Source organism: Haliotis rufescens, unplaced genomic scaffold (genome assembly GCF_023055435.1).
Source record: "Haliotis rufescens isolate VD_foot unplaced genomic scaffold, xgHalRufe1.0.p SCAF_16, whole genome shotgun sequence".
NCBI lineage: Eukaryota > Metazoa > Mollusca > Gastropoda > Lepetellida > Haliotidae > Haliotis > Haliotis rufescens.
In genome coordinates, this window is record NW_025963846.1 from 20,273,712 (window position 1) to 20,292,535 (window position 18,824).

Here is an 18,824-nt window from a genome sequence, read left to right on the forward strand (position 1 = left end):
CATAGAGTTCACCCACAAGGAAGCCAGTGGGTTACAAGTCTATAAAATCATTTTAAGTATCAATTCACTAATGGCTGTAACTGAACAGACAGCTTGAGCAAACATGTGATGGGTACAGGAAGGATATATATATATAATTACTTATCCACAGGGGGATCGTGGAACAGCCGGTTTTGACAGTTGCTGACATTTAATTGTGACGTGAGGTCAGGTGGTATATAAACTCTGTTATTGTGGTATGTTTCTCTCTCTGGTGTGTGTTTATGCCAGGTGTTATCACCCTTTCAACTTTTAAATACTTTCCAGTGTGTAAGTGTGGCTTGTTTACTGGGTGGCGACCTCTGGGTGTCCTGCGAACACCTCTCTTAATACTTGATACATTTTTGATATATTTTTTGCATGCCAGTATAATGTGATTTAACAGAATGTTAGAGTTGTACCCAAGTAAAACAGAGCATTTTGTAAATGTAAATCGTCCTGTGAACACCTGTTTATATTGTACAGTAAACTACGGTTATAACGAACTCAAAGGGACCACTAATTTTAGTTCGTTATAACCGTAGTTCGTTATAAGCATATATACAACATAACTACAGCAAATGTTAGGGACAAAAAAGGAAGTTCGTTATATCCGTCAGTTCGTTATAAGCGTGTTCGTTATAACCGTACTTTACTGTATTTCGATTTATAAAGTATGATCCTCGATTGAACCCATGTACAAGCTACGAGTGACCATGTTTCCTTCCACGAGTAAACTCGTGAAGTGCGGGTTAGAATAGGTCTTCAGCAACACATGCTTGTCGTAAGAGGCAGCAATGCTTGTCGTAAGAGGCGACTAACGGGATCGGGTGGTCAGGCTCGATGACTCGTTTGATGCATGTCATCGTATCCCAATTGCGTAGATCGATGCTCATGATGTCAAGCACTGGCTTGTCTGATCCATACTCGATTATGTACAGCCTGCCGTCATAATGCTAGAATATTGCTGAGTGCGGCGTTAAACAACAAACAAACAAACTTGAAACCAACACAGATATCTATAATATCACTAAGTACTGTTGGTGTATTTTAGGTAAGGTATAAAAGTTACTTTGACAGGCGCAGACGAATTTCAAATTTTCGAAGAACTGTGTTATGAACTGACAACCCAACGGCAAGGTACAACCGATATTTTAATAATTAAACACACTGGTCAAGTCGACGAGAAGGCCGGTCAGAGTAGCCACGGGTCGGTGATAAATAACCCCTTCAGCTCTTCGCCGTGACGTTATTAACGTCATTTATTCATCGTGACGTCAGAGACCCAGTCAATATCAGGTGGTTTCAGGGTGAAGTGAAATTAATGATAGGACATGTGGATTTATCACAAGTCAAATTACTCTAACCCGAAACTGATAAATGAATGTACATTTACTATGTGGAAAAAACAACGGTCTTTTTAAGTTTTTGAGCATATTGAATCTTTTATTGACAAAGTATGCTTACTGGAATTCGTACGACGCCCGTGTATGTAGTTTACACAAGAAGGTTGAGCCATTTTAGCTTATTAAATAATATCATTTTACGTTGTATGTTTTTTCAGCATGGAAAGGATTAACTTTGTTTCTGTGTTATTTAAAAATACATCTACCCTTGGCGTGTAAATAAGAGTTGTCAATAACGGCCCAAACCGCCCTACCAATACTATAATACACCACTGGGGTCTAAGTCACACCTACAAATACACTGTAGAGGTGGATAGTGTGTTGTGAAGGGGCGATTACGTGAACACGCACTTGCATTGATTGTTTCGATAAAACAGGATCAATTATTTAGCCGTATAACCGGCCAGCCGGACAGGTAAACAATGAAACTACACCAGGTAAACCTAATACATATTAGTGTTCGATTATGAAATACCGACATGTGTCACATGAATAGAGATATGATTTATAGCCGGGATTTGAATGACATGGTGTCGATTTAATGAGCGACGTGGTATTAACGGTACAAATATTCCCTCGGTTACGTTCTAGCTTACACAACAATCCATAATCGCTAAATCATTGCCGAATAAAGCAGTGAGTACGGTCTCAAGCATAGTGGTGAAGCAATAAACAATTTAAAGTACACCTCAAAATGAGCCGCTTTAACATGCGTATGTCAATTTCAATGGCTATAGATCTACAGTAGTCGATTTCACTCAACGACGCTCGAGCTGTCACTTTGAATTTGATGTATAGTGTACAGAAACTGAAATGCAACCTGTTCATGAAAGATATATTTGTCTGTTTATTCGTGTGTGCATGTGTGTAATGTGTATACGTGAAAGATAAGCTTTTCATATGTATATCATTATACACTGATCATGTTAAAATCACGACGGGGAGCACATGATATCACGTGATTGCTACCACTGAAACCAAATAAGGAGGTCCAATGATAAATATAAATAAAAATGTTTTTAAAAAAAAAACGTTTTCAAAATTGGATTATTTATACCTTATTCCATAGTGTAGTATGTGTATCTAAAAACTCAAAAATGATTTAAAATTAAGTATTTCGATTTTTATTCTATGGACATTAACACATTGTCATGATTGGTGAAATATACATGTAGCTAAAAACGTACGTTATGCGCCAACTGTACATTTCTTCTTTTATATAGATCACGCAAAAAGATTACCGAATATTTTACACATAGACTTGTTGTGGGTATTCTTCTATTGCAATAGTTAAAATAGCTCACACGATGTTATTGAGATAATCATACGACTACTGTAATTATTAAAAGTGCGATTGTATGGTGAATATTTATACTTCCCGAACTATTTGAATGTCTTTATTTGGCATTATGTCAAGGCTGAATTCGTCCTGCTTCATTTGAATTTTTTAATTCAATAATTCATTAGAATGAAGGGGGTGGGGGTAGTGTGACGGCGGGGTATGTGGGGTGATGAAGGTTTGATATGAAGTTAGTGGGTGAGTGAGTTGGATTTTACGCCGCTGCGAACAATACTTTGGAAAGCCTAAAGTGACACGATGTTACGAATAAACATCTTCTAAACGGATATCCATATGTCTCGTTTTATTTATTTTGAATAAAATCAAAACTTATGAAAGGTGTTGAATATCATTATTTTGTTATTCACTACATCTGACGAAGCAACCAATAGTCAAGTAATGTATTGAGTTCAACGAACCGTAGCTTATCGAGATATAGCCATTGTGCCGTGACCAGATAAAATACATCAACTATTCTATCAATCTTTACGGCACCAATAAAGACACCTGGCCTCATTCCGAAGTGACTGTCGTACGTCTATGTTAAAGTTGGGGCGGTCGGTTAGCCTAGTGGTTAAAGCTTTCGCTCGTCACGCTGAAGCCCCGGGTTCGATTCCCGAAATGGGTACATTGTGTGAAGCCTATTTCTGGTGTCCTCCGCCGTGATATTGCTGAAATATTGCTAAAGGCGGCGTAAAACCATACTCACTCACTCACTATGTTAAGGTTAAAGTTACGATAACCTTTGCGCTATGATCGGTTTGTGGAACGGGTGCCTGCGATTGTGAAAATATAAAATCACACCTACCTCATATTCGTTCAAAATGGGTGGGAAAAACGTCTGTTTGATCGATCATACAACTGTTCATGATTTCACATCCGGGGAAGAATAAACACACACAGCTAGCCTAACAAATGAAAGACGTGACAACATTTTCCCGGGAAGCAGGAAAATTAAACGTTTTGTATTCTCTCAAACATTATTGTATCTGTTCACACACGGTTTTCCTTGTTTTATTATGTTAAAATGCTTGCCGGTGTCTATTTATCTTTTATGGGTCCTGAAATACATTTCCATGAATGACATGCAGCTTTTGCTGAGCGTAAGTCACGTGACCAATACACGCCTTGTCTGCTTGTCGGGAGCTGAGAAACACGGTAGCCCCCTCCAGCTAATCACCCCCCTCCTTCAGGGCCTGGCACCCTTTTAACGCGTTGCCAACTTACAGCACATGTCGTGCATCGAACTGTTTAAACGACTCTCGGGTAAAACAACAGGTTCATATTCCATTTCCTATAATCCTTACTTTGAACCTAACCTTCAAAGTAGTCTTAACCCGGAGAAGTATGCGGGTGTAGATGTCAGACAGGAGTTTATTTAGCATACGTCGATAAATTTATACTTTAATTTCCTTCCTATAGTTTGTAAGTCCAACTTTAATAAGAATACCTGCGTGAACTGGTTTTCTCAAGTAATGTTTCTCAGTGAATTCAGTTTTATTGCTTTTTAAGTATAGGACACGGATATTGTAATTTTAAACACAACATGATAGGAATACCTTACTATGACGCGCAGGCACGGATGTATTCTCAAGTAAACGCACACGCAGGTTATACAAGCATGCACAGAAGAGTAGAACATTTGTGGCTACTCACTGTAGACCTTTACTTATGCCTCAACACCAACGAGTTTCTCTGCTAAAACTGGTGGTCTATACCCTTCACCTTGAACACATCCATAGTCCTCACTTGTTAACTAAAACTTGTTAACTAAAACACCATAGTCCGTACTCACTTTGTATGTCATGTAACAACATAGTCCGTACTCACTTTGTATGTCATGTAACAACATAGTCCGTACTCACTTTGTATGCCATGTAACAACATAGTCCGTACTCACTTTGTATGTCATGTAACACCACATAGTCCGTACTCACTTTGTATGTCATGTAACACCATAGTCCGTACTCACTTTGTATGTCATGTAACAACATAGTCCGTACTCACTTTGTATGTCATGTAACACCATAGTCCGTACTCACTTTGTATGTCATGTAACAACATAGTCCGTACTCACTTTGTATGTCATGAAACACCATAGTCCGTACTCACTTTGTATGTCATGTAACACCATAGTCCGTACTCACTTTGTATGTCATGTAACAACATAGTCCGTACTCACTTTGTATGTCATGTAACAACATAGTCGGTACTCACTTTGTATGTCATGTAACACCATAGTCGGTACTCACTTTGTATGTCATGTAACAACATAGTCCGTACTCACTTTGTATGTCATGTAACAACATAGTCCGTACTCACTTTGTATGTCATGTAACACCATAGTCGGTACTCACTTTGTATGTCATGTAACAACATAGTCCGTACTCACTTTGTATGTCATGTAACAACATAGTCCGTACTCACTTTGTATGTCATGTAACAACATAGTCCGTACTCACTTTGTATGTCATGTAAGAACATAGTCGGTACTCACTTTGTATGTCATGTAACAACATAGTCCGTACTCACTTTGTATGTCATGTAACACCACGCAGTCCACAACACATCACGTGATCGGCTGAACACCGACATTTTCCGGCAAAAATAAGCTGTAATGTTTCAAACTCTTGTTTGTGGCTTAACACCGCACTCAACAATATTCCAGCTGTATGACGACGGTCTGTAAATAATCGAGTCTGGATCAGACAATCCACAGATTGATATTACGAACAACGCCCCACTCAGTCGGGTACAAACTTATCAACCAAGTCTTACCCCCCGAACCATTAATTCGCCCCTTACGACCAGCACAGGATAGTGAGAACCAATTCTAACCCGGAACCCCTCTGGGATTTCATAGATAAACCTTCCAAAGCTGAATATAGAAATACCATAATCCACCAAGCCATCCTAATCCAGGAAAACTCAACAACACCTGTTTCCATGCACGACGCGAGCACTATTATACTTCACCCTACAGCATGAGGTTATTTCACGTGTCTAACATGCATATACGGTGACCAGTCGTCTGAGGTGACGTATTTCGCTATGCAGAGTTGCGTCCCTTAGGTGTGTGAGGACCTATGATCATAGATTCGAATCTCAGATTCGCCATGGTTGTTTTTAGGTTTTTCAGCACCATATCCAAGCTTCTTGTTTCACCAAAAGCAATGAATGTTTAAGAACTGCTTCACTTTAGGCATTCGTCCCACATTAATCTGACACGCCATGACATACTGAAATACAGTTCAAAACGACATAAAACCAAACTCATTCACTCACTCATGGTCTTATATTGTGTCTAACTTCCGGTCTGTTTCCAGGTGGTCGACAGTTACCGGAAGTTGCTGTGGATGATCGACAAGGACAATCTGCCCCATGACTACGAGTCACCTGCTTCCTACTCCATGCTGGTACGTACACTGCCGGGCAGAGGAAAGTATACTCTTTAACATTGTATTAGACCAAAACATTACAAACGTTATCAAAATGTTACTGAGGTGAAAAGGCCGAAATACTGCAAACGCAAGGTCCAAAACAAAACTATGCTACCCGTGTCAAATACATCATCGAATAGCCATTTCTTCTTTGAAGTCATTGATAGGTATTTCGAAGTTGGGAGAACATGAATATATGACACTTTTTTATGGACAGCAATATTTTAAATTCTTTTTTTTCGACGTTTCGGGGATACTTCTTGCTCCTTCATCAGGTGAAACGAAGGAGGAAGAAGTAGCTCTGAAATGTCGTACAAAGAATCAAAAGTAGTTACTATCCATAAAAAAGTGTCATGTATTCATTTCGTCTTTGTTTCATTTTTAGACACTGTCAAACATGTTATCGTCTCCCAGTTGTGTGGATCGATGCTCATACTGTCTGTTCCAGACTCGATTGACTACAACATAGGTATTTTATGTCCAAGACATGTCCGTAACATGTCCATATCTATGTATAAATATCTATATGTGTATAGCATGTTCTGTATAATGTATATCTACCTATACCGCCAGGTGTACGAGGTCCACGCCCACCTCGGTGTAGCTCTTCAACACGTGGGGGAACACAGGAAGGCGGCCGCACAGTTTACCAAGGCTATCAACATTGTGTCCATCCCAAAGGTAACATTCACATACAGTAAACTACGGTTATAACGAACACGCTTATAACGAACTGACGGATATAACGAACTTGCTTTTTGGTCCCGACTACTTGCTGTAGTCATGCTGTATATGTACTTATAACGAACTACGGTTATAACGAACTAATATTAGTAGTCCCTTTGAGTTCGTTATAACCGTAGTTTACTGTACATAGAGAACCGAGAATGATAATTAAACTAATAACGTGTATGGAAACAGATCACAAACAAGATAATGGCATACGTCATGTCTACAACGTCCAAGTGTGTCTCGTGCTACGTTGGACAAAATCAGATCCTTTGAACATTTTATCTGTGAAAATAGTTTTTATTATATTGAAACAGGCTGGGCGCGAGCTTTATATTGACAGCTGAAACTAGAAGGGATTGTTTTCAAGTTATAATTAACTGCTTGCAGTAGATGACATTTTGACAAGGTGGTACGATAAACATTGCAATATCAAACCCAATTATATACTACCGTACGACGCATGCATCGACAAAAAAAATACATTTCTATGGGTGTTGTACAAACGCAAATGAAGTATTTGGAAATGCAATCCTTTATCATTATATTCAATTATTATTTTATTCATTTTCTACTGATATTATATTAAATTTTAATCAAGCAATCCTAAATTGGAATTGATATCTCTTACACAAGCTGTTGCAAATGTAGGCCATTTGTCACCTTTTACCGTTCATGACAAAGTGTGTATATACACTCAGTTTACATGCAGTTTTATCAGCAACAACCCGTGAAGATCCGGGGTAGAATAGATCTTCAACAACCCACGCTTGCCGTAAAAAGCGACTATGCTTGTCGTAAGTGAGTGAGTGAGTTTGGTTTTACGCCGCTTTTAGCAATATTCCAGCAATATCACGGCGGGGGACACCAGAAATGGGCTTTACACATTGTACCCATGTCGGGAATCGAACCCGGGTCTTTGGCGTGACGAGCGAACGCTTTAACCACTAGGCTACCCGACCGCCCGCTTGTCGTATTTTCTTTGTTGAAAGCATATCTTGATACCACTGACGTTATTTCAAAGCGTATTGAGTCTGACAGTGGCAGCTATGGTAAGAGTGAGTGAGTAAGTGAGTTGGGTTTAACGCCGCTTTTAACAGTATTTCAGTTATATCGGCTATGGTAAGAATGGATGGGGAAAATATTTGCTAGCTCTCCTCACTGATTCAGTTTATAGAGCTATGTCCGAGTACATTACCACGTATCTCAAGTTTCATGGGTTTAAGGAGAATGTCAAACCACATCCTTGTGCAGAGTTGCCTCTCTGAATCACACCAGGATCCGCTAGTCATGAGTTCGAATCCGAGATTCGCCTTCATTATGATCCTTGGTCAGTCTGCTCCATACTCGTCCTTGTGGATGTGACCAAACGTCTAAGACCTGTATGCTTTTGTCTTTCCTCCCACAGCAAGCGATTTAACAAAACTCACCCAGTAGAATATATTGTAGTGCATTCGTAAAGAACACCGTCTGTCGGCGATATCTAGATTTCCTAACAAATGAGGACCGGCGATTACATGTTATGGAAGCTCGGGCCTGGTATTTTCGTTGGAGTCGGAAACTGTTTTCGGGCATTGCTTTCAACAAATATAAACTGCAGGCCAAAGAAAGTATACACCCATGTTTTATGGTGGCTAAAAATGGAACAAACAAGAAAAGGTTATTCGATGGTGATGTGTTGATACGGTTGCCATAGTTGTGTTTAGAACCTAAAGGTTGCAGTCTTTCGGCAACTGTAACGTTTTGACTACGATTATAATTGTTTGGTCACATCCAACTTTCAAGTTTATATGTTCTTTGCCCTGCAGTTTACTTTTTTCTAAAAAGATTATGTTTTTGTTCAGAACATCCAGCATAAACAGTGAGTGACTATATTAAATATTTTAAATGACCATATGAAATAGGCTGTAAAACCTGAGGTAATTGGGAACAAATTCATCTTCCCGGACTGTACCCCGGAATATGAAACAGTAGGTCCTTAATGCTGTCTTGTATTTAAACAGGGAGGGTGTCTTGCTGGCTGTTTGACCAACTCCTGCCTGATGACGCCACTCTACGCCAGGAGAGCCTTTGCATATACCCGTCTTGGTAGGTCATTGAAAACCCAAGTAAACGATGCAAAGAAGTAAGGCTGTAACGCACCTACACCGAAACACTATTATGATTGTAAAATTGTTTGGGAACTTAAGTCTGCTCTGGTAGTTTAGGTGATGCGCATAAAATGTTTTAATATGTACTGGCAGCCATTTTCAATTGTTGTTTCGAAGCGTAATACTTATCAGTTATTCTCATGTTGATTATGGACTTCGGAGCGGGTCGATATTTAATATATCAGTATGCATTGCGGATCCTCACTGAGTTTGTTTTCAATAAAAAAACGTTATAATATTCGGGATTAAACATAACTCGTGTAATTTGATGCACTTTTTTGTCATATTTCAATGCTGTGGGTTTCGACGTCGCTATGTCGTTATAGGGTATGTGTACTCTACACGATGAATAAATATATATGTACTCCAGAGATAGGAAACTGAAGACCGTGTGTGGCAAAAGGTCATTCTATTACGCGAGCTCTAATTGTAGAACGGTGTCAGATATCAGACACGGATCTCGCTCCACAAGTTGTCGTTAGATGTGTACCAGTATATTGGTCTTCAGCAACCCATGCTTGTAATAAGAGGCGACTATGCTTGTCGTAAGATCGGATGGTCAGGCTTGCTGACTTGGTTGATGCATGTCATTGAATCCAAATTGCGTGGATCGATGCTCATGATGTCAATCACTGGATTGTCTGGTCAAGATTCGATTATTTACAGACCGCCGTCATACAGCTGAAATATTCCTGAATGCTGTGTGAAACAACAAACAAACAAACAAAGATGTGTATATTGATTTTTCACTTGTTACTCAATATCCCTGGCGCTAACTTGGGTAATATGTACCAACTGATAAAAGAAGCACATTTTGAAATTGGGTATAGGAATATAGTTGCCCGTGATGTTTTCCCCGATTCGATCATTGATGATTACAGGATATGGATGTCCCACCACCGTTGCAATTTATGGGTAGTGCGTTCATTGCTCAGACATGAGACCGTTTTCCAATTCTCATATTCTCATATGGGCACGGCTGTTGGAGGCAAGTCTTTGTCCTCGCTTCCCATATGTTGTTGCACAGCTGTGAAGACTCTACTTGAAAGCTTGAAATAAAAGCGACACAACCCTTTCCATATTCATAAGAAATCCCTGCCAAAAACAATCAATTGTACGATTCCGACTACATCGTGAGTATGTATTTATGAATCACAATCAAATAGTGATGATACCGGGTGTTCGTGTATCCTGCCCCACCTGTGGCATCCATCACAGACACACGCAAAGGCAAGTCAGTTGTTCACCTGAAAAAAACACGGGAACATATAGTTCAATTGAAAATAGGGAATTCTATTGGACATCATTCTTGTCAGTGATACTTTTGTCAAATCTGTCTCCCATAAAACGCTTTGAAAGCTTTACTGAGCCTTTGAACGTTGTTACCTGTTTGTTAGCTTGAAAGAAACGCAACATATCGTGGCTTCACGTTCAGAATTTGAGATGGTGGTTGGCATATTTTGGAGTCGTGTGTCGATGAATATGTTGCGTTTCTACCTATGTATGTATACTTGTGTGTATGTAGGATGATGTGTAACCGCACTTGTGAACTGACCGGTTGAATAGTTGCAATAGTACAATACATCGATGCTAGACCTGATAAGTATACAAGGGAAGATTGTTCCACTCTTCAGAAAGAGCACTACCGAGTTCCTGAAGAGTTGCCGGAAGGACAGAGCGTCGCGAGAGGGCGATCTGCAGCTTGTGCCACATGTGTTTGATAGGTTTGAGGCCTGGTGACCAGGCTTGCCACTCAATGCGGACAATGGTCCTCTTGCGCTAAGTAGGCATCAACGACCCTGGCGCGATGAGGTCGTGCGGATTCGTCCTTAAGGATGAAGTCCATTCCGATTGCACCAGCATACGGTCTCACGAACACATCCAGAATGTCATCCCTGTAGCGCACACCTGTCATTGTGCCCCACTGTCACTCCATAGCGGTCATGTTCGACTACGTTAGAATCCTGTAATCCTTGTCTACGCCTGACTCGGGCACGACGGTCTGCGAAGTCTTGACGGTTTCTCGATAGATCAGTGGAAAGACCTGAGCACCGTTCCACAAAGCGATCTTAGCGTTACGACTAGCGTAAGCCAGTGTTAAAGTATGGGAGATCACCTTAGCGCTAAGATGGCTTTGTGGAACGGGGCCCTGGAGCCCATCTTGGTCTGTTCAATTGACGTGATTTTCACTCCAATCCAAACTAGCCTGCCTGTGATGTCGGGTCAGTGGGGTGCGAATGCCTGCCCCCCGTGACCGGATTCAAGCCTCACAGAGACGATGACGCGCTGTCTGAGTAGAAACGTTAACGCCACTGGCATTCCGCAGGTCATTTCTGAGTGTGATGACAGTCACGAAGTGATGACGTCTTGCTACAATCCGGGGAAACCTGTCTTCCCTGTGGTAGAACGGCGTCGACCACCTGCATGTCGCTGGGTAGCTTAACCAAACGTCTGGTATCGATTCCATGCCCTGCTAATCACACTTTGGCTTATACCAAAGACGTTTGCAACGTGACGTTGTGTTGACACTGTTTCACGCATGCCTATTATCGAGTGTGTTGTATTAAGTATAACGTTATCACAATTTCAGGGGACATGGCCGGTGCGATGAGAGATGCTGAGAAAACAGTCGTCCTCGACAGCAGAAATCCAGTAAAGACTCTTTATTAGTAACACCAGTAACTGACTATGTTTGATAATTATAGATATAATCTACTTCTCATTTAAGCACTAACTGTACATCGTTATTGTTGTTTTTATCTGTTGTAAAAGTATTTTGTTCTGAAATTCTTAAACATTACGATTTATTGATAAAACGTAAACTGATTTTTAAATGCATTTAATGCAATATTCAAATCACTTGGCATAATGCTTGAGCAAGATGTGTCCGGTCTAGTAGACCGCAGAGGTACATTGGCATGTCTTTATGCTTTACAGGACGTCTACTGTATCCGGGCTCTTGTTCGAGGTGCACGTGATGAAGACTCGTTGGTCAGTTCTGCTCTGTTTTAAATCAGTCGAGTAATATTTCAATGTTGGCCTTCATTATATTTATTGTGGGGTGATAAAGTTAAAAATTCATTTGTATTTGTGTCTCTATTATACGACGTGTGTGATATAATACTGTAATAACGCCCACCGTTATTTTCATTGTTTAAACACATGAGTCACCTTGACCTTGACCTTCAGGCTCTCAGGGATGTTGACCACGCTCTCCGGATGAACCCAAACCACGTGTGTGCCCTCATCCTCCGTGGTGCCATCACAAGGCCCCTGGTACGTTTCTTGATGACCCTAAAACATCTTATTATAGCATTTGTGTTCATATGTACCGCTTTACACTGAATGTTTCTTGTTAAAATTCATTTGCTTTGAGTATTGTTGACATGATCCAGTTCTCATTACATATATTAAATATCCCTATGTACATGTACATGTTATGGTTAAGTCTTTGAAATAAATTAAGTCATATGCAGAAACTTAACTGTAAACAGAAGATAAAAATGTGTGTCTCATTCCATTTTTTTAACAATAGTATTTTGAAGTTACGCTTGTTTGAGGTAACGCTTGTTATATTGAGTGCTGCTTGCTTTTTACAAGAAACCCCTCTCGCTGATGGAATCACTATCTGTAACTGTAAGGAACGGTTTTAAAATCTCACCCTCACACTGAGGTTTTAGATGTTATTGCCCACAATCAAGTTTGCATGTCAATATTTTCACCAAGTGAGCGTTTTGCTTTTTGCTTCAAGTTTGTTATAGAGTGGAGTGTTGTTTTGTGTTTTGTGTGCTGTACATTTGTTTAGTGTGCTTTGTTTGCTTGCTGTGTTAGCTGGCTCCGAACTACATCAGTGGTTCACAACGGAAGGTAACTTACTACTGCCTCGTACTGTACTAACCCGTTGTTAGGGATAGTCTCAAATGTGTATAGTCCCTTTAGACTGTAGTAACGACATCTGAATAATTTTCTTAGCTTAGTTTATTCGCTTCTCTAAGAACAAATTTGTAAGATTTGTTTTTCAGAAATTATTTATAATGTACCTTTTCAAAACAAAAAGTGTTTTGATGACACACAGGATGGATGACCTTTTAATTCTTCCCGAAGTGTCAATGGCCCTTGTAGTAGGGTAACTGTTACTTTTTCACAATTCTGGCACATGGAGGTCACATGGCTGCATAGATTCAGGAACCTGTACACGTGTTAAGGGTGAAATGCTAGTTTTTGAGTGATTGATATATTATAATATAATGGCATTTTATTGGCATTCAGATAGATGCTTTCTATTAATGTAAAGCAAACGCCGTTGTAGTATTGATGTTAATGGTTCCATATATCTATATGAGACAATCGGTACTCTGAGATCACGAATATTCATATTTGGATAACGGTAAACCAGATACGCGATCAATTTGCCCGTGAATATTTTGTTAATTTTATGATGTAGGTCCATCTAACGGTTAACGATTACCGTTATCCTAGGTCACCACACGAACTGTGACTAGGTCTCGGACACGTGAAGATCCGGGGTAGAAAAGGTCTTCGGCAACCAATTCTTGCCGTAAAAGGCGACTATGCTTGTCGTAAGAGGCGACAAACGGGATCGGGTGGTCAGGCTCGCTGACTTGGTTGATGCATGTCAACGATCCTAATTGCATGGATCGATGCTCATGATGTCAATCACTGGATTGTCTGGTCCACACTCGATTATTTACAGACCGCCGTCATATAGCTGGAATATTGATGAGTGCGGCGTTAAACAACAGACAAACAAAAATAGGTCTGGAATTAGATTGGAAACGTGTACAGTGAAGCGATCTACCTTTAATCTTTATGATACATTATTGATAGTTGCAATCTACGAAGCAAGGGCGGATACAGCTTTTCTGGGCGAAGTGCAGACTTTCCTAAAATTAGGAAAGGAAATTATTTCCACTTAAAATCTATATTATAAATGTTTGGTTCAGTATTGCTTCTGTTATGTGATAATTAATGTTTTGAACAAATATCCCCAAGTTACATCCTTTTAAGAAACACACAAACACCCCCACACATACCCACTCGCGTGTCCCAGTTCTAAATCGCAGTGCAGAGTTGCGTCCTCGAAGCCAATGATCTTTGGTTCGAATATGATGTTTGGCTTGTCAGGACCATACTCGTGCTCGTGGGTTTCACTAACGTGGTCATCATCATCATCATCATATTCATCATCATATTCATCATATTCATCATCATTGTTATTTTCATCACTATACATGTTGCTGTAAAATCATTATCTAACACTCACTACAATCAATTAGTCTAGAATCAATTTCTGCGACTCCAACTTTATTTTTAACATAAACCATTGATCACGTGTCTTAAATCTTTGAATTTAAAATTTCGATTCACACAAATACGATTTATTTGTGTCCAAAGTTTTTCCAAGTGACAATGAGAGTTGTAGTAGAGTTACCTCCCTTCAACTGTCCTCTTTCCACCGGTTCATTTTAACTCGTAATTCTGTTGACAAACATCTGTTTCAGTGATGACTTTGACAGATCCTTCATCTCTCTCCTCATCCCGCATCATGTTTGTGATGCAACAAAACACCATATCATGTCAAACTTCCACCTACCTGTATTCTTTCCATCAGTGTATTTCGAAGCAAAGTGGTTTCGTACAATGTGTTTTTCCCAAAGCTATAAAATACACTCAGCTTAAATTTTCAAATAGAACTAACATCATTTCACCTGTTTTCATATTTTCGAATTGTCCATTTATGTTTGTTCAACAAGGTAGTTTCTCATACTGCATTTAGAGGTGGAGGCTTTGCGCTCCTCAGTAAGAACACGTATGGCCACGCTGTTGGAGACGCCTCAATTCGCACTGCAGAGTTGCCTCCCTTATGCCTGGCAAAAATCTTTTATTGCGGGTTTGAGTCCCCAATTCGCCTTAAATAAAATCCTTGCTAAAACACCATACCCGTGCTTGCAGGTATCACCAAAGTGGTAATCGTCTGCATCAGTTCAGGACTGTCTCAAGATTAAACTGACACGCCGTGATATAACTGAAATACTGTCCAAAGCGGCGCTGAACTAACTCACTCACCCAGTACACACTTGTATATTCCAGGCGGAGAGGATCGAACCCGAGAGCCACTCCTTCTTGAATCTCACCGACTTCACACACCCCTGCATGATGGACTTCTATGACAGGTGAACATACACCATGCTTGTTTAGGGCCGGTGCCTTCCCAAGACAGACCCATATCAAGTATATTAACATGAGACGCTGACAATTAATGAACATGTGATAAATGTTGAATAATGTATCGTAAATACGTCACGGCTTGTGTACAAAACGTTCCTTATTCACCCGTGAATACATAAGGTGTAGCAGTTTATACGTATGTGTGTGTGTAATTTTTATACACTAACGCAGATTTTATAGTGCTAGCCGACTGAGATACCAGGCCGCAGTTTGAAATGAATACCCAACTTAGACACAGTATACTGACTCCGAGCCGACCAGTCCTTGTTTAAGCCCCTTAATGTCGAGCGCTAGGCAGGGTCACAACAAGTACCAACTTTTTAACGTCTTTTGGTTTGACGCGGCCGGGGATCGCACCCCTGACCGTCCGTCTCCGGGCGGACGCTCTTCCATCTGTCCCCAAGACCCGCAAAGGCTGGTGGGTACCACTTTTAACCTGGAATCGCCGCTTTTCTATATTATATCCAGTAATAAATGAGGTCGTGTAGAACTCACGACCATGGACGTGTGATGAAACTCCATGCATGAAATTGGTCTAACCCAAGCTGGAACCAGTCCGTGGCTTGATTAAATGGTTACATGTAGCGACTGCACTGCAAAGCGGCCGTATGTATTCACGGACGAAGACGGAACGCTGTCAGTCCACGGCGCCAGCTCTGATGTTCCAGGAAATGGCGTACACACTTTACGTTCCCTCCGTGACGTATTCCCCCGAGTTCCAGCAAGTCTTCCCTACAAGACAAATATTGTGTATTTCCAGGTTTCTGTTCACACTGAGTGTCCCACACACCATCATTGACATCAACCTGACACCAGACAAGCCAAGCAAGAAGCAGATATGTAAGTATGGGCGATAAATATGATGAGATATTCAGGTAAGACATACAGGAGAGATATACAAGTGTCTCTTTAGGTAAACTCCTTCCCGCAATTATCATTATTTTTCTAGGTTTGTCAGCACCATACCCGTGCTCGTGGGTTTCACCGAAGTGGTAAACGTCTGATACCTGCATCACTTCGGGCTTTCCTCCCACATTAAGCTGACACGCCGTGATATAACTGGAATACTGTTAAAAGCGGCGTAAAACCCAACTCACTCACTCCCGCAATTATCTGTATCTTGATTTTGTCTCGAGGTGGCTGTCTGCGCGAGTCGTTGGCTAGTCATCCTTTGATTCCCGAAATGAGAACAAAAACGGCATGGTTGTGTCACAGGCAGAGATTTTCTTAGCCTTGTCAATATTGTTAGCTCTTTCGAGAAAAGGATTCATTTTTGCTTCACGTTTCAACGCCATGCTATTCGTTTTGTGTCTGATTCACGGATGGGCCTGACCGTGGTTCCAGTGGCCTCGGGTCCATCTCTTGATACTTCGAGTGGCCAATAGAGGTGAAACAGTGGAATCAAGTTTACTTTTATAGATTCGCAGCACACTCCAACGCAGTTATGATTTCGCATAACTAGATTCACCACAAGGAACTCTGGGTAGGAGAGTGAGAGTCGTAGCCTACTAACAAAGAACTAAGGTCAGTTTTGAAAAAAACGTAATTGTAGTTTAACTGCCTTAACACAATTCAAGTGATGTATGGTACACATATCTTCCAGTGTCCAACCCAGAGATGTACAACAGTCGCTCAAGTCGACCAAGCTCCGCCCATAGTACCTGCAGCTCCGCCTTCCGGTGTGGAACAACATCCGGGCCTCAGAATGGCATGGCAACACGGCGGCGTCATGACTACGGAGAGGCCATCAGAAAACACAACTCAAGACCGAAAACAGCAACAGAATATCTTGGTATTTATCAATTATGTTTAAGCTCATCTTTCTCAGACATAACCAGTTTTGCAACACTTGCACCATCGCCATACAATAGATATGCATTTAACTAAAACGTATATACTACTCATAAGACGTTCATGCTATGCAGGGGGGATCCATGATTTTACAAAACGAAGGGTTGGGGAGGGTTTCCACTTGGGATCTTTGTAACCTCAGTGGGGAGGAGTTTTGGGGTTGGGGATGGGAGGCGAGTCTACCAAAGAAATTCACTAACATTATATGTAAGTATTAAAATTACTTTAACAACCAAATAAAATTTTGTCATGGTAGGAAATGCGCATACAAAATATCATCAGATAGGATCATAACATATTAATTATAGTTATATGAAAGAATCGGCTGTTCTTGTACTTCTTTTGAGTATTACAGTATGCAGTGTTCCTTTTCATAAACAAACATTTAAATTTTAGCGGACGTTGTAACGATTATTCTTATCCGGGACAGCATAGGTTTTGCGTTTGTTGTTTAACGCCGCACTCAGCAATATTCCAGCTATATGACGGCGGTCTGTAAATAATCGAGTCTGGACCAGACAATCCAGTGATTGATATCATGAGTGTCGATCCTCGCAACTGGGATACCATGGCATGCATCAATCAGGTCAGTTAGCCTGACCACCCGGTCCCGTTAGTCGGCTCTTTCGACGAGCATGGGTTGCTGAAGATCTACCCCGGATCTTCACGGGTACAACAGCAGATGACCCCAACAACATTCTTGTGGTAAAAGCCGATCTATGAATGTCAGCAGGACAATGTATGGTCTTGCTGATTGTGAGTCATCTTTGCCTGACGACATGTTTCGTTGATCATGTTATCAACGAACTGGTCTGCCTGGCCCAGACTCGATCATACACAGATCGTCCTGATATAACTGATCGTGGCGTTACGAAACGTTCACCCATTCACTATTTCTTACACTTATTCATGATATTGCTTTCACTGTCAGCCATGGTCGATAAACAACGGAAGAAGGCAGCCGAAATGCAGCGAGCGGCTTCTGCCAGTCGAACATCTAAAACGCCATCTGGTGGTTATCGATCAAATGACTCTCGTCAAGGGGGGACAACTTCTGTCACAGATAGCGGGAGACGCACCCAAACATCGGCAACAAAAACATTCTACATCGAGACCCCGACAAACTACAATATACCGGTATGTGTATGACTAAGTAATCAATATACTGTAAGCGTTCAAGGCTGATAAACGAAACAATATTTCTACTGGTGGAATGAAAAGTCAATACATAAGAATTAGTCTTGAACACAACCAACATTGCAGAATTGTTTTCTATATATTTTGGGTTTTTGTTTCAGGTATTTCAGCAAGTTAATATAAAACAAGCTCCTCGGATGTATTACAGGTAAGCACGAATATCTTAATGTCAAACTCGTATATGTCGAAGTAAGTAAGTAGAGGATTGCAGTTAGGGCATACCGGTATTTTACCCGACACATATGCGCCATGTTTGTTCGGTGCTACTTAAATAGCCGCACAAGCGTTACTATTTGAAACAGAGGCGATGGAGCTCTAAATAAGCAGAATATATTCTGTTCGCATGGTTTCATATGATAGGACCTCGATATGCAATTTTAAAGCACTTCGTAAACAACAATACCTGGATATCAACATCTGAAAATGGAAGTTCCATAATGATGTG

General features: G+C 40.7%; 1 protein-coding gene across 2 annotated transcripts in view; it reads left to right on the forward strand.

Annotated features, from left to right (window-relative positions):
• LOC124121940 overlaps positions 1-18,824 on the forward strand; it is a 31,121-nt gene that overhangs the window by 9,701 nt on the left and 2,596 nt on the right. The window contains exons 2-13 of one of the 2 annotated variants that reach the window (XM_046485079.2): positions 6,090-6,179; positions 6,777-6,884; positions 8,936-9,020; positions 11,673-11,734; positions 12,020-12,073; positions 12,272-12,358; positions 12,914-12,949; positions 15,194-15,276; positions 16,092-16,171; positions 16,935-17,123; positions 18,114-18,319; positions 18,481-18,527. In XM_046485079.2, the coding sequence (XP_046341035.2) occupies positions 6,090-6,179; positions 6,777-6,884; positions 8,936-9,020; positions 11,673-11,734; positions 12,020-12,073; positions 12,272-12,358; positions 12,914-12,949; positions 15,194-15,276; positions 16,092-16,171; positions 16,935-17,123; positions 18,114-18,319; positions 18,481-18,527 (1,127 nt within the window). The remainder of the gene's footprint in view (positions 1-6,089; positions 6,180-6,776; positions 6,885-8,935; positions 9,021-11,672; positions 11,735-12,019; positions 12,074-12,271; positions 12,359-12,913; positions 12,950-15,193; positions 15,277-16,091; positions 16,172-16,934; positions 17,124-18,113; positions 18,320-18,480; positions 18,528-18,824) is intronic. The other variant, XM_046485085.2, reaches the window with a different exon arrangement.